The sequence below is a fragment of the Danio rerio genome, chromosome 8 (assembly GCF_049306965.1).
Source record: "Danio rerio strain Tuebingen ecotype United States chromosome 8, GRCz12tu, whole genome shotgun sequence".
In the NCBI taxonomy this organism is placed as follows: Eukaryota; Metazoa; Chordata; class Actinopteri; order Cypriniformes; family Danionidae; genus Danio; species Danio rerio.
The window spans coordinates 25,551,377-25,566,848 of NC_133183.1; the positions used below are offsets into that span (position 1 = coordinate 25,551,377).

The window sequence follows — 15,472 nt, forward strand, 5'->3', positions numbered from 1 at the left end:
TAGTGTTGATTCTCCTTCACTAAACATGCCAGATTTATTGCCATGGCTTCTGTGTACAGTTTTTGGTCTCTTATATCCCAATTTAATACAATTTTAATTGCTAGAAACATTATATGCTGCATTCTTGATTTATTTTTATTATATTTTAAGAATTTCCTCTGGTCTCAATTAAATGTACAGCTAATTATTGGCATAATGAAAACTAAAACTAATATAATGACAAAGGGCATAGATGGAAATATTATAGGGCTAAGGAAAGATCCTAGAGGCAACCATATTAATATCTATCTACTGGTAAATCTGATGTGATCTGTAGAGTAAAATACAGCACTGCAATCTTGAAAAAACTGAACCTAATATGAATTGGTGCTCAAGAAACATTTATTACTATCAGTGTTTTTTATGCTTAAAGGGATAGTTCACCCACAAATAAAAAATCTGGCATTATTTACGCATCCTCCACTTGTTCCAAACTTTGAATTTCACACATAGGTTTTTTCAAGGATTAGCCATGTGAATAAAAGCTTTTTAATATTTTTTTTTCACATTTTTCGAGGGCCTTGTACTGATTTTTGCTCTTTAATAAAACATACATTGATCAATCTTGAAAATTACTAGTCTCTGACTTTCAATGTTTATCATGTTTTTTTCGATGGCTGTCAATGGCTACAAGTTTCCAACATTTTTCAAAGCATCGTTTTTTGTTTTAAAAAGATAAATAAACTAATGGTTTGGTAAAAAGTAAGATTTTTTCCCAGAGGTGGGTTGCGGCTGGAAGGGCATCCGCTCTGTAAAAACTTGCTGGATAAGTTGGTGGTCCATTCCGCTGTGCCGACCCCGGATTAATAAAGGGACTAAGCCGACAAGAAAATGAATGAATGAATGAAAAGTAAGATTATGAGTCAGTTTTTATTCTTAGGTCTCAATAGAAAAAGACTTCACAAAATTAAAAAAGCTTTAAAATCAAAGGTTAATTAAATATGGTGGAAGTTTTAAATACAGTATGTTTAAATAACAGAGAATATAAATTTGAGGGACATATATCCTCACAGAAATATCGAAATCAAAAATGTATCTAAAGTGCGGGAAAGAAGTTTGTGGTGGTATGAAATATCTTTCGTTTAAAATAAGTTGTTATTTTTTCAAATTGCCAACATTTTCATCAAAACTTTAGAAAAATATATATATGGACATAGTGCTTCACGATATTAAAAGTGTTTACTAAAAATATATATGGACATAATGCTTCACGATATTAAAAGTGTTTACTATACTTTTGGGCCAAACAAAGGCAGCCCGAGAGCGTAAGAAACATTTGAAGAAAAAAAATGAGCCAGAAATGTTTGAAAATACGCGCACGTCTCCTTTTTGTACAATTATAAGGTCTGAATCTGCCTGAGACGCGCAGCTGCTCAGTAGCGCGCCGTGATCGTATAGTGGTTAGTACTCTGCGTTGTGGCCGCAGCAACCCCGGTTCGAATCCGGGTCACGGCAAATATACAGAGCAAAGCATTCGTTTTCATATTGCTGTGGCTGATACATTTTACAATACAATATAACGTATACTATACATTAAACGTATTCATTTTAATATATACAAATGTAATAACTTAGTCTTAGACTTATTAACGTTATATTAATTTGCCCAAATACATTCATCATAATTTAAATAACGCATTATTTGGAATGAAATCGCTTTAAATCACCAACAGACATTTGTTCAGTCGTTAATTCTAATTTTCATAAGATTTTTGTTTTTTTCCTCACATAGATCGTTCATTCCTTCATGAATCCAATGATGTAATGCAAATGTGTCGTCATATCCTGTTGTTTCAAAACGTGAAAGCCTTCGGTATGGATATAGTCGTTAGTGTCTGTATTTATGGATCTACATAGACGAAACACTGATTATCAGATACCTGAATTATCATTAAAATAGATATGTATTATACAAGAAACACCTCTAGCTTTGCTTGCAGCGAGGCTTTTATTTTGAAACGTGTCAGCAGGATGTCGGTTGTTTTTGAGTGTCTTGTTAGAGGAGTTTTCATTGAACCTGCCAAAGCAGTAAGAGAGGGGAGAACGGGTACCCGCATCCATTGTTATTTTACTTTCATTTTTTTCTTCTGGATGACAACATCCCATCTTTGAACGAGACCATTAGAGCGGACTACCCACCATGTCTGTTGAGGAGGAGAGGGGGGTAGTTCGTGTCAAAGTCAAGGTGAGGAATTTTGGGGAGCGAGCGGCAGGTAGAAACCCCAACCACACACACACACACACACACACACACACACACACACATCAACACGGCGGGCAGGATGAAAACACAGTAACACACAGCGGTCCTGTCAGGCCACGAGTGTCTGGTTTCACGTCTAACGTTATCGTTCGTCTGTCGTGGGGAATTGTTGTTTGTTCATCAGCCCTAGTCTTCACGTCCGTCGCTTTTTCTTCGTTGGCATCTTTGTTGTTTACGAATCGTGACCGCATCATAAAAATATGTTTTACAGTACAGTACGATCAGAACAATTATAATTACTATATTATTTGAATTATCATGCGATATTTTCGTGAAATATATTTTCATTTCGAAGTAACGGTTCAGTTTTTTCATCGTTGTTGTTTTTGTGTCCAAATGTAACCGTTTATAAACGGTCTATAATTAGATGCTTATTTGCGTAAAAAAACTTGTCGCACAAATACAGTGGTCAGCATGTATAAGTACACCTCTGACATATCTTTTAAAATTATATTTTTAATAGGAAGCTATACAGTATTTGTGCTTGTACATTACATTAGTCAGTGCTGAAGCCAATCAGGAGCTTATCTAACAAAATAATTTACGATGACTGTCCAAAAACTAGTACACTGAAATTTAAATGGTATAGAAAAATATTAAATACAATTTTGTAAAAGAAGAAAAATCAAGAGAAACAAATATTTGAAAAATTGAGTTGACATTTTGTCAATATTTTGCATGAATTTAATTGTATTATCTTTCATGTTTAGTGTCTAAATAGTATTTTAATAAATATATATGTTCTTTAAATCTGTTTTTTTTTAATGCACCAAAATACATTGCCTAATTTCACTGAGAAATGATAATATTAATTTTCAAAATGGGGAGAACTCAATTATGCTGAGCACTGTATATACCGCTGACTTGCTTGACCGTGAGTCATATTTGCTCTGGAGTGTCACATGATCAACCTGAATCCTCTTGCTTCAGTATTTCAGTCATTTCTCGGGTGTTCAGTCAGATTTAACGTATACAAAAAGTGTTGTTTATGCTTTTGAAAGCTGTATGGCTGTTGTTTCAGATGCAGGGCTTTGAGAACCACTAAAATAAAATACAGAGCCACTTTATAAAAAAAAGCTTTATTCCTCTTCTGCTTCAAGATCAGTAGTGTCAATATAATTCAACAAAGGTTTCTATGTTTTGTAAAAAGATTTTAAAGACCCTTTTAATGAAAACCATTTTTTTCCCAACTTTAAACACTAAAAACTGTCTTTTATCCATCTGTCATATAAAGGTGGAGATGTTTGTTTCCACTTCAGGAGAATAGGCCTCCTAGCCAATAATGAGGAGAAAGCAACAACGTTCTGTGTTGTTAAAGACAAATTTGTCCCAAAAAAGGAGTTCCGAATACTGCTGTTAGAGGGTTTGGAGTGACTGATATGTTAAAGTTTTTTTTCAAAAGTGTCAAATATTTTAGACCAAAACATTGTTAATCTTGGACATGATCAAAACATGTGTGTGTGATTTGCTGTAGATTGTTGACCCTTATTACAAGTATTAATTCTATTTGGTGTATTTTGGCTAATCTGGCATTAGTGTGGTGTGCTCTGTAAAAATTCTTGCATTGCATTAAACTGTGTCGGGCACATATAGAAGAACTGTGTACAAAATTGAGTATATAATCCCCTTCTATTTCACTGATGGTGATCCATCTGTTTCTTTAAGATGGCTCTTTCACGTGCAGAATTTAGGTCAGTGAATTTTCAGTTTAATCACAGTGAAATTTTGATTAATTAAAGAGCTCCTGTACGACACCTTTTCTTGAGTCACTGTTTTTGAGAGGTAGAACAAAAGCTTAATTGTCTTTAATTTTAAAGTCTAGAGATGACCATTATTTTAAAACAAGTTTTCAAAAATTACATCTGTAATATTTTGTTTACATTCTGTAAATAAATACTCATTTAAATTCTTTATTTTGGCCTAAAATGCTAGTCTGTTTAGTACAGAGATGTCCAAACTGGGCCTTGCGGGCCAAAGTTGGCCCATGGTAACCTTTGATTTGGCCCACCATTCCAACTGATATGAGAAGGAGAATGAATGGGACCTTTGGGGAGAAAAAGCTCAACTTGTGTATTTGGCATTTTGTAATAAAAAAGATTTTGTTTTTACTGACAATTTAATATATGAAGGTCCAATTCAGTTTTCATTAGTGAATGTGGCTTTCTCAGTAGTCATTAAGATGTTTCTGACGGTGACCCATGTTTAGTCTGTGTTGTTATAAGGACTGAACAATATATCGTTTCAGTATCGGTACTGCACTATGCGTACCCGCGATAGTCACATCACAGGATGTGCAATGTCAAACTGGTATCATAAAGGACACATTGCTACATTTGAAAGCACTAGTGATTTGTCATTGCAATGTTTAACCATAACAGTACCAAAACATTTATTATTTATGTGTGTTTTAAAGGCCAGTGACTGTGTGGGCATTTTTTTAAGTCAGTTTAAAATATACTGGCATAGAAAATTATGCTTTCAACTTTAAGAAAGATGAATTGTATTTATGTAAATATGCAATGGAAACTACAATGTTATTTTACATTTTGTTATTACATTTGATAAACTAAATGTTGCTGAAAATTACACTGAGCATTTTATTTGTAGCATATCGTTGCTTTACTGTATTTATCAATGTTTCTGATTGATTTATTATGATGCTCTACCTTATAAAATCAGCCCAGTGTATCTAAAATTCTGAATACCTTTCGATTAGACCTATTCATTTCATCTGGTGAAATTATACTCAATATCGCAATATATATCGTAGAAAAATAAAGTATTTCAATGTCAGTGTTTTCCAATATTGTGCAGCCCTAGTTGTTCTCCTTAATGAAATTTTTTTTCTGTAAATGAAGGGGGTAATAAATATTAAAATACCACATTCACGATTTAAAAGTTATAGTAAATAAAAACTAAATTAAACAAGTTAAAAAAATGAAACAAATAAAAGAAAAATACAACATGACTAAAATAAAATTATATGTAGAAATAAGTTTTAAAATATTAATAAACAATGCATAAATAACAGTATTACGTAGAACATAATCAATGCAAATTAGGTTACTCCATTGTGTTCTTGTTGAAGGGTATTGGCAAGTAGGAGTGCAGCGATACCGGTATCTGGTATCGGGAGTTAAAATACTTGTATTGTACATGAAATGCTGATACCACTCAACAGTATTTAACTATGTGGATGTGATTTGATGTCCTACCTGACAATGTCTTAATGCATACATTTATGTAATATATATAAATAGTTTAGTCCTTATAAATAATGCATTTAAAATACATTAATAGCAATACTATTGAAGAATAAACCGAATACACAATATGGTCCTTTGAGAGTATACGTATTTGTGGCAGTATTTCAAGATAAAATTGCTTAAAACATCTTAATATTTTACAGAAAGTAGTCAAAGTTTGCATAATCAACTATTGATCTTATCCACCCCAGACCCAACCCTATAGTTAAACATTATATAGCCTACTTTTTGATTACCCATCTCGCAAATTAATGACAGGACCGCACATAACAGGGTTTTATGTGTCCCCAATATGCAATGTCAAGAGAGTGACTCCATAAGGTATTGTACACTTCACACACTTGATTAGGTAATGTGTGAAGTCGTGGACACGTGTCAGTGGAATGCAAGGAATAATTATCCTTCAAATGTCCATTCTTAATTGGTGATCGATAAGGTCTATTGATTTACAAGGTTATTAACAATGTGTGTGTGTATTTTTGGCTTGGAACAGCCTACAGACAAAAACTTAACCTCCTTTCAAATCATTGAAAACAAATCTAAGAAGTATTGGAATCGGTACTCTGTATCTGCGAGTATACAAATTAAAATACTTGTACTCGTATCGGTTTGTAAAAGGTGGTATCGGTTCATCCCTATTGGCAAGCATATTTTACTGCCCTTTGAGAGCCTTAATTCTGTTGATACTTATGAAAATTGTTTTAAACAAGTATATCCAAGTAAAATTAACAAGTTAAAAGTTTCTCTCTCTCTCTCTCTCTCTCTCTCTCTCTCTCTCTCTCTATATATATATATATATATATATATATATATATATATATATATATATATATATATATATATATAAACAAATAAACTTATTTGACATTGACAAAAAAGTAAAATAATTAAACTAACACCAAAGTAACGCTGTAAAATATCAGAAACAGAAGACTCAAGAATAAATATTTCTGTTACATTTATTAATTGGGATTAAGGTTTTGTATCCTGTTTCCAGAACTAAAGTGTCAGTGGTTTCAGATGGCAAACCAAGTCACAATGTTTTGAATAATACATAAATTGAGGCTCAGTGTGATCCTCGACAGATGTGCTGCAGTATGCCCCGCTTGTGACAAATGACCTTGTGGCAATGTTTTAGCACATGCTACACCAGAACCCATTTCCCACGGCTGTTTGCAACACAGACAGATAGTCAACAGGCAATTAATCCACCTGAATAAATAATGTGCCACTTATTCAGACCATTTGCATTTCAGAGTATAGATCAATTAGCCCTTTAGGACCTAAATAATAAATATGCATATGTAATACAAGGAATGTGTCTGTTTTCTTTGTCTTTCTAAAATCGTAGTGTTACTCCATACTTTCTCTTTTTCTATTAAATTGCAGAAGTGCGAAGGGGTGCTGCCGGTGGAGTTCCGCTCCTTTGCTGTAGATCCCCAAATAACCTCATTGGAGGTGTTGCAACATATCCTGATTAGAGCCTTTGAGCTCAATGGGTAAATGTGAAATAGCCTATTTATTTGATTTAAAAATGGTAAATATATTAATAATGGTAAATTCTTAAAATTTGCAGCAATATTTTCGCATTATTATGTGTTGATTTAATGTAAAAAAATATACCACAGACAAAAGTCTTTATGATATATTTTTGTTTCTCCTAGACCCAGACATTGGGTTCTGTAACTTATAAAATAACTTTTAATTTCAATTTTTCACATGTAACCAAATAACAATTAAACTCATTAGTATTGATAGTCCATTTTCTTTGGATCTCCTTAGGAAACGCAACTTTGGGATCAGCTACTTGTCTCGTGATCGTGCTGGTGTGGAGGTCTACGTGTCTCTTCTGTCTGACTGGGATTTAGATGCTGCATTTGTCAGTGCAGCAAAGCCTTACCTTCAGCTCAAGATGGACATCAAACCATCAGAGGACAGTGAGTGATTTGTAGATCCTCTAGTTTGCTTTCACTTCTTTATGAGATCGCCAAATTAATTTATTATTCACAAACCAATCAACCAAACTAATTGATAATTTTATAGGTTTTTTTTTATTCATTTCAGATTATTAGCATTATTTTAAAACTGTATGTATGCATTTGGAGTGTCTTTCTAATTTAAGTGTACACTTATTGGCCACTATATAAGGTAGACCTTGCTAATATCGGGTTATAACCAACTTTGCTGGAAGCATTTCCTCAGAGATTTCCGTTTATATTGACATTATAGCATCACCCAATTGTTGAAGATTTCTTTAAAGCGCATCCATAATGCAATTTCACATCGCGCTGCATCCCGAATGTGCTCTGTTGCATTGGAATCTTGTGATTGCGGAGGCTAAGTTTAGAGATCCCATTGTCATGTTCAGAAAAGCAGTTTGGTATGATTTAAGCTTTGTAACAAGGTGCATTATCCTGCTTGGAAGCCTCTGTTTGCTGTTATTGCTTGACAAGGAGTGGCACCGGTGTGCTCTTCTGCTGCTGTAGCATATCTGCTGCAACTCACTCAATATTTTCTATTTTTCAGACCATTCTCTGTTAACCCTAAAGTTGGAAGTACATGAAAGTCCTTTGTAGGTCAGCAGAAACACTATGATTAGCCATCTAGCATCAACAAACATGCTACTTTCAAAGTGATAATAACATTTTGTTCTAATTATGATGCTTTACAGCAAGTTTAACCTATGAAGTGGCCAGTGAGTGTATACACTACCTGACAAAAGTCATCGCCTATTCAAGTTTTAGGAACAACAAATAATAACTTGACTTGATAATTTGGTATCCTTCATTTGGAAGTGGCTTATATAAAAGGCAAAGGCCTCTAGATTGCGCTCATTGATTTTTAATTTTTTTAATTAGGACAGAAAGGTCTGACTTTGCTTAAAAGTCTTGTCACTTAACAGAAATGATGTACACTGTAAAATATAAAATCATGGTGCAGTGAAAAAAGAATTAATATTGTGTATGACTCCCATGAGCTTGGAGGACTGCATCCATTCATCTCTGCAATGACTCAAATAACTTATTAATAAAGTCATCTGGAGGCAAAGAAATCATTCTTGCAGGACTCCCAGAGTTCATCAAGATTATTTAGATTCATTTTCAATGCCTCCTCCTTCATCTTACCCAAGACATGCTCAATAATGTTCATATCTGGTGACTGGGCTGGCCTATCCTGGAACACCTTGACCTTCTATGCTTTCAGGAACTTTGTGGAGGCTGAAGTATGAGAAGGAGCGCTATCCTGCTGAAGAATTTTCCCTCTCATGTGGTTTGTAATGTAATGGGCAGCACAAATGTCTTGATAGCTCAGGCTGTTGATGTTCCCATCCACCCTGCAGATCTCTAGCACACTCCCATACTGAATGTAACCCCGAACCATGATTTTTCCTTCACCATTCTTGACTGATTTTTGTGAGAATGTTTGGCCCATGCGAGTTCCAAATGGTCTTTTGCAGTATTTGTGATGATTGGGATGCAGTTCAACAGATGATTAATCTGAAAAATCTACCTTTTGCCGCTTTTCCAAATGATCAACCAGATGTCAAGTTTTTATTTGTTGCTCTTATAACTGGGATTGACAACAGGACTTTTGACAGGTAGTGTATATAATCTTACATGTTGTATGGTACATATACATTTTTCATGTAATTAAAAGTATTGAGTGGATTTTCTTAAGAATGTACATTTTCCCAGTACGTCTAGAAGATTAGAAGATATTTGGCAAAGGAATTATTTTACAAAGATTTCACATTAACCTTCAATTAAACATGAATGAAGTGGTTTGTGGTTTTTCAGAAACACTGTTGAAAATTGAAATCCATTTATGAATTTGAGGTTGGAGCAGTGAAAACAGCCTGTCTTTTGAGTGTTCTGTTGGTTTTGGATGTTGATTGTAAATATCTTTTTTTGTATATAAATCCCTAAGTGCTTCTTTAAAATGTATGTAGTCTGGAAAGCTGCTTTTTTTGTAATTATCCCCCCTCCATATTTATCCCAAGGTCCTGTTTTGGAGGATTGGGACATAATCAGCCCTAAGGATGTGATTGGATCAGACCAGTTACAGGGAGAGAAGAGGTCACTGGCGTCCGCTGCACTTCCTTTCACACAGTCGCTGCTTTCCCAGGTTACTCATGATGTTCTTCACCCTGTCAGGCTGCATTTTTTACTAAGTGCCTGTTGCATTCGGTCAAGTTCACAGTCTGCTGAGTTCATGCTTTAATTCATGGCAATTAAACAGTTGAAGGATATTTCTGGTGTCCTTGAAAGTCAAATCTTATTTGCTCTTGCTGCATTGTACTGGAAAAAAACCCTGATTAACTTGGTTGAGAATAGGATTATTTTGCATATCCTTATAGATGGATAATTTAGTTTCGGGAGTGTTGTGGTTGAAATGATTGTTTCTAGCTTTCTATCAGCCAATACCAAAATTCAGGTAGAAAAATTTGTGAATAGTTTTTTGCATTTATCTATTCCTCACTTTTAGGTGGGTCGTACTCTGTCGCGTGTGCAGCAGGCCTTGAGTTGGTCCTATGGAGAGGAAGTGAAACCATTCAAGCCTCCCTTAAGTGATGCTGAATTTCACAATTACCTGAACAGCCAAGGTCAGCTGAGTCGACCAGAAGAACTCAGACTTCGTATTTATCATGGTGGAGTTGAGTCATCCTTACGCAAGGTAACCAGACTGGCTTACCATTCATTATCTGTTATATGAAGGTGCCAACGAGATGCTAAAGTTGTTGTGATTGGTGTTTTAATATCTAACCATTTTTAAAAACTCATGAAAACAATATATTTGCCCAATAATTTGTATTTGTATTAGTTAAATATCATCATCTTTTTCATTCCTTTTCACATTTCATTTATGTATTTTTGTGACAGGTTGTTTGGCGGTACCTTCTCAATGTGTACCCAGATGGTCTCACAGGGCAGGAGAGAATGGATTACATGAAGCGGAAAACGAGAGAGTACGACCAGCTGAAGAGTGAATGGACAGCACGAGTCAGTTCAGAGGAATTGGAGTTTATTCGGGGAAATGTTCTGAAAGATGTTCTTCGAACAGATCGAGCACATCCCTACTACGCGGGCTCAGAGGACAGCCCACATCTAACCGCCTTGACAGACCTTCTCACCACTTTTGCTATTACACACCCACAGGTAAACATGCAGTTACACCCTTTGATCACACAAGGATTTGTCTATACCTCTGTGAAAAACAAACTGTCCTTGTTTACTTTCTTAGGTGTCTTATTGTCAAGGCATGAGCGACATTGCCTCGCCAATCCTTGCCGTCATGGACAATGAAGCTCATGCCTTTATCTGCTTCTGTGGCATTATGAAACGACTTGAAGGCAACTTCCGCCCTGACGGACAACTTATGTCCATTAAGTTCCAACATCTCAAGCTGCTTCTGCAGTATTCAGACCCAGAGTTTTATTCCTACCTAGTCTCGAAAGGTGCTGATGATCTGTTTTTCTGTTACCGCTGGCTTCTTTTGGAGCTTAAGCGTGAATTTGCTTTTGATGATGCCCTTCGAATGCTGGAGGTCACCTGGAGCTCCTTGCCACCCGATCCCCCTGAGACAGAGGTAGAGCTTCTAGGGCCAGCGTTTGAGGCAGATCAGTCTGATGGCTCACACAATGTGGACATGGAGGAGATGGAAGAGAAGCAGACCGAAAGGCAGAGGAGACGTCATATGCTAAGGCCATCTCGAGAAGAGGCAGATGGTGAACGTAACCTGGTCATGGAGGAGGAGAGAGGTCCTCGGAAGGAAGGCGAAGGAGAGTATGATGTTGAAAGCATGGTCAGGAATGACATCCCTGCTCAGCCTCCTTCATTTGAGAAGCAGGGGAGTTTTGGAGAATTCAAATACTATAATGGCCGTACTGAGGACAGCTTTGAGGTGAATGAAAATGACTCATCTGATCCCACATTATCTCCAGTGCAGTTTCAGTCAGCACACTCCACGCTGCCATTCTCGGTCCGCCAGTCAACAGAGGAGAGTGAGGACGACCCAGGAGAGCAGGAACCTCTTATCAATAATCTTACACCATCATCTCCTGGACAGAGAGACTCACCTAATGGTCAGGCAGCTTCCCCACTGTCAACTCTTCCTTCCGGTCTACCAAACTGGAAAAGTAGCTCCAATCAGTCATCTAATTCTGCATCCAGTTGGAGAACAGCATCTCCTGATGCCTTGTCAAAATGCACATCCTCTTCTTCTAGTGGAGAAAAAGCCTTGTCTCCTGATAAACCTTCTGGGGGGTTTGCATCCTCGCAACCTGTATTAAATGGAACTGGGGCTCAGTCCCCATCAGTGGTTCCAGGGAAATCATTACTGGCATCTCCATCACAAGGTTACAATCATTCTCTTCTCTCATCACCTGTTTTATCCTTCGGTAAGTCCCCGTCTTTGCCCAAGGCATTCTCCAGTAATCTCCCCTCACCCTGCAGACCTACTGGGTCTGGCGTAAGTTCTCCAAACACAAACAAGCCAGAAGGAGGTGGAATTAAGCCCTGCTCGCTCCCCCCTCCCCAAGAATTTGGGAAAGGGAATCCATTTATGCTTTTCCTTTGCCTCTCTATCCTTCTAGAACACCGTGACCACATTATTAAAAACAGCCTGGATTACAATGAGCTGGCCATGCACTTTGACCGACTGGTCCGTCGCCACAACCTTGGGCGCATTCTGCAGCGAGCCAAAGCCCTCTTTGCAGACTACCTTCAGAGTGAGGTATGGGACTCGGAGGAAGGGGACGAAGTCAGCTTGGACTCCCCAACCACAGCAGCGACATCCCCCCAAACTCCCAGCACTAGGCCCCCTTTCCTCAATGTACAGCCCTCTCAGGGTGCCTTCCCAAACTCAACTTATAATCTGGCAAATACCATTCCCTCTCCAACAACTCCCATTGCCCTCTCGCCCTCTGCTTCCTGATTCTGATCTGTAGTAGCTCTTCTCCAGAAACCCAGAATCACCTTGCCGAGTCACAGGATACCTTTGTGCTTTACACATGCTTTATTGAACCTGATTTGCTTTAACAACCAAAGCTTAGTGACTTAGCTTACTTTCTCATTTTGTCTTTATCCCTTTCCAATTTTTCAAGTCAAGCCCTTTTATTGTACTGTATTATTTTTAATTGCACTTTATTATCCTTTAAAAGGGCAGGCCAGTTAGTGTCTCATTTCATTATGTAAATAACACTTTCAAAAGGCACATTGTGGACACGTAAAACCTGTTATAGTAGCTTCACTTTCCAGAGACAAAGCAACAAGATTGTTTTTTTTTTTCGTTGTGTGCAATATTTACTATAGATGAAAAGGGTCTCTTCGACTTCTTCAGAGGTTATCGTGACTTGTTGTAGAGAGGAGAATGTTTACTTAAGCTTTTGAGATGAAACCCTGGGAAATTTATTTCTAAGTTTATTTGACATTGCCAGCAGCAACAGTATGCATATCAGCATATGGTATGCAATGTCAGTTGTGCTTTACACAAACCCTAAGCCTTGACTTTTCATTTGTTCATGACGTTTGACAAGACATGAAGGTGCTGATGCATTATCCAGTATCCCATTAATGTGAAACCTTCAGTTGTAGAAAAGGTAACATTCAACCCTAATCGTAATTTGATCTCTGAAATACTAGTAGAACTCTCCTCCTTTACAGTGTGTAACATCTATTTGGCCCAAGTTGTGAAACTCCTATCCAAATGGAGAATGGCTGGTAATTGGGTGTTTCTCATCCTGACCATTGTTGCGGATATGCCTCATTTCAGTAAATTAGCCATTTTTGTGTAAATATAATTTAATTGCCTTCATCCATCTTTGTTGCCATAATTTTGTCTTCAAAAGGCAACAATCAAGGATCCCAGCTGTTATAAACAAAAAACATAAGTATTACAAAAGTGTTTAATGCCTTTAGCAGAATGCTTTTCATTGGAGATCTTGTAGACTCTTTCTGTTTGTCTTAATACCAAGTGTTCTTTTATTCTCCCTTTTCTAAGTGCTACAATTATAAACCTGCAAATGGACTGAAAAAAGGCCTTTCCTGGAAAGAGGAACAGTTATGATTCCTGTTCTGCAATGTGTATAGGATATGTATGTTGATTTTAATTTGGTTCTGTATGATAGTATTTTGCTCATACCCTACGGAGAGACTTGCTAGACTGAATGCTTGCAATACTCCTATTTGTATAATAAATTCACTGAATATTCATTGATCAATGATAATTATTTTATAAATAAATAAATAAAAACTGTTAAACATGCACAATCGCCTCACAGCAAGAAGGTCGCTGGTTCGAGTCTCGGCTGGGTCAGTTGGCATTTTGGTGTGGTGTTCTCCCCGTGTTGGCACTTGTTTCCTCCGGGTGCTTCGGTTTCCAGACATGTGGTATATGTGAATTGGGTAAGCTAAATTGACTGTGGTGTATGTGTATGAGTTTGTGTGGATGTTTCCCAGTGATGGGTTGCAGCTGAAAGGGTATCCGCTTTGAATTTATGCTGAATAAGTTGGCAGTTTACTTCACTGTGGCAAATTAATAAAGAGACTGAGCCGAAAAAAATTAAACAAATGAATGAAAATGTTAAACATTACAAAGCCCCAAAACGCATTGATTTAAGGTGATCACATTAGTCTTTTTGTTCTGTGGAACGTCTCATACTGCCTTGATTATGTATGTTAAAAAATGTTTGGTTAGTTATGGTGGCACTACTTTTACTGCAAAAAGCCATTTGAGCATATAATAGAATGACTACAATATTCATGTAGTAAAACTGGAATGGATTTATCCTAAAGAGAGTAATAATTATTTAAAAAATTATAAACAAATAAAATACTAATTGTTTCCGCCCGGTTTCGAACCGGGGACCTTTCGCGTGTGAGGCGAACGTGATAACCACTACACTACGGAAACGGTTATACGTGTAATCGAGGGCGGGGCTTAAAAATACGTATACATATGACGTATGCGCTTTTTAAAACATCAGGGGTAGGGAACACGTGTATTCACAATTAATTTTGGCCTTTAACAAAAAGACAACTGACAAATACAGTTACCTCTGTATTTTATACAGACACATATACTCTGTTTACTCAGACCTTGTATTGTGTGTTCCTTGACAGTAACAAAATGCCGAAACCCGGGATCGAACCAGGGACCTTTAGATCTTCAGTCTAACGCTCTCCCAACTGAGCTATTTCGGCTGGTAATGTACACTCGTAGAAATGCTTTCTCGTATCCATACGTAGCGACCACGGTGACATCAGATTCTTTATATAATTTGGCGTAATTCTGCAAAATGTATGGCTTGTCGTTCAAACACTTAGCCTTTTCGATTGCTTTAAATGTTTAGTGATTAAACGGTCAAGACTTCCGTAGAGCTAATTTCAAATGCTGCACCGCCCTCTAGCGGTCGAATCTGTAGTTACCAAACCTCGCCGAAGAATTGTCAACTATCAACTTTCGGAAATATTCAGGGATCTCTTGACTAACATTCTACACATTTTACCTCCAACTTGCCCCTATTTAATCATCCTGCTCTCAAAAATGAGCCGCCTCATTCGTACACGGACGAAAAGGTGGAAGTCTAGAACGGGTAAGTTACAGCCGCGGCTACTTCATGTAGGATCTTTTTTGTGACTTGATTGGTAGAATGTTATTGATTTAAATCACTCTGTGGGCAGGTCGGAATGAGGTACTGTAGCAATATTTTTTGTTACCAAACAAATGCGACCGCCAGAGAGCGGAACACGACTGAGTTTAGTATCCATTCTATTTAGAGTCACGTGGTTCCATGTATACTCGTCGGGCCAGTGGCGCAATGGATAACGCGTCTGACTACGGATCAGAAGATTCTAGGTTCGACTCCTGGCTGGCTCGATTCATTTTTTTTTACCTGACTAACCAG

The 15,472-nt window shown here is 37.1% G+C and overlaps 1 protein-coding gene and 4 non-coding genes across 5 annotated transcripts; 3 read left to right on the forward strand and 2 right to left on the reverse strand.

Moving 5' to 3' along the window:
* The first annotated feature begins 1,422 nt into the window (after positions 1–1,422).
* Positions 1,423–1,494, forward strand: trnah-gug (transfer RNA histidin (anticodon GUG)). Its single transcript has one exon. It is a non-coding gene; the product is annotated as a tRNA-His (tRNA).
* A 403-nt stretch (positions 1,495–1,897) lies between these two features.
* On the forward strand, positions 1,898–13,766 carry tbc1d25 (TBC1 domain family, member 25). Its single transcript, NM_001128236.1, has 7 exons — positions 1,898–2,224; positions 6,958–7,067; positions 7,351–7,505; positions 9,569–9,693; positions 10,054–10,242; positions 10,449–10,724; positions 10,810–13,766. The coding sequence occupies exons 1-7, from the start codon at positions 2,180–2,182 to the stop codon at positions 12,499–12,501; spliced, it is 2,592 nt and encodes an 863-aa protein (NP_001121708.1). The 5' UTR covers positions 1,898–2,179; the 3' UTR covers positions 12,502–13,766.
* Positions 13,767–14,405: 639 nt separating this feature from the next.
* trnav-cac (transfer RNA valine (anticodon CAC)) lies at positions 14,406–14,478 on the reverse strand. The gene has a single exon. It is a non-coding gene; the product is annotated as a tRNA-Val (tRNA).
* A 217-nt stretch (positions 14,479–14,695) lies between these two features.
* trnaf-gaa (transfer RNA phenylalanine (anticodon GAA)) lies at positions 14,696–14,768 on the reverse strand. Its single transcript has one exon. It is a non-coding gene; the product is annotated as a tRNA-Phe (tRNA).
* A 603-nt stretch (positions 14,769–15,371) lies between these two features.
* Positions 15,372–15,444, forward strand: trnar-acg (transfer RNA arginine (anticodon ACG)). The gene has a single exon. It is a non-coding gene; the product is annotated as a tRNA-Arg (tRNA).
* The last annotated feature ends 28 nt before the right edge of the window (positions 15,445–15,472 follow it).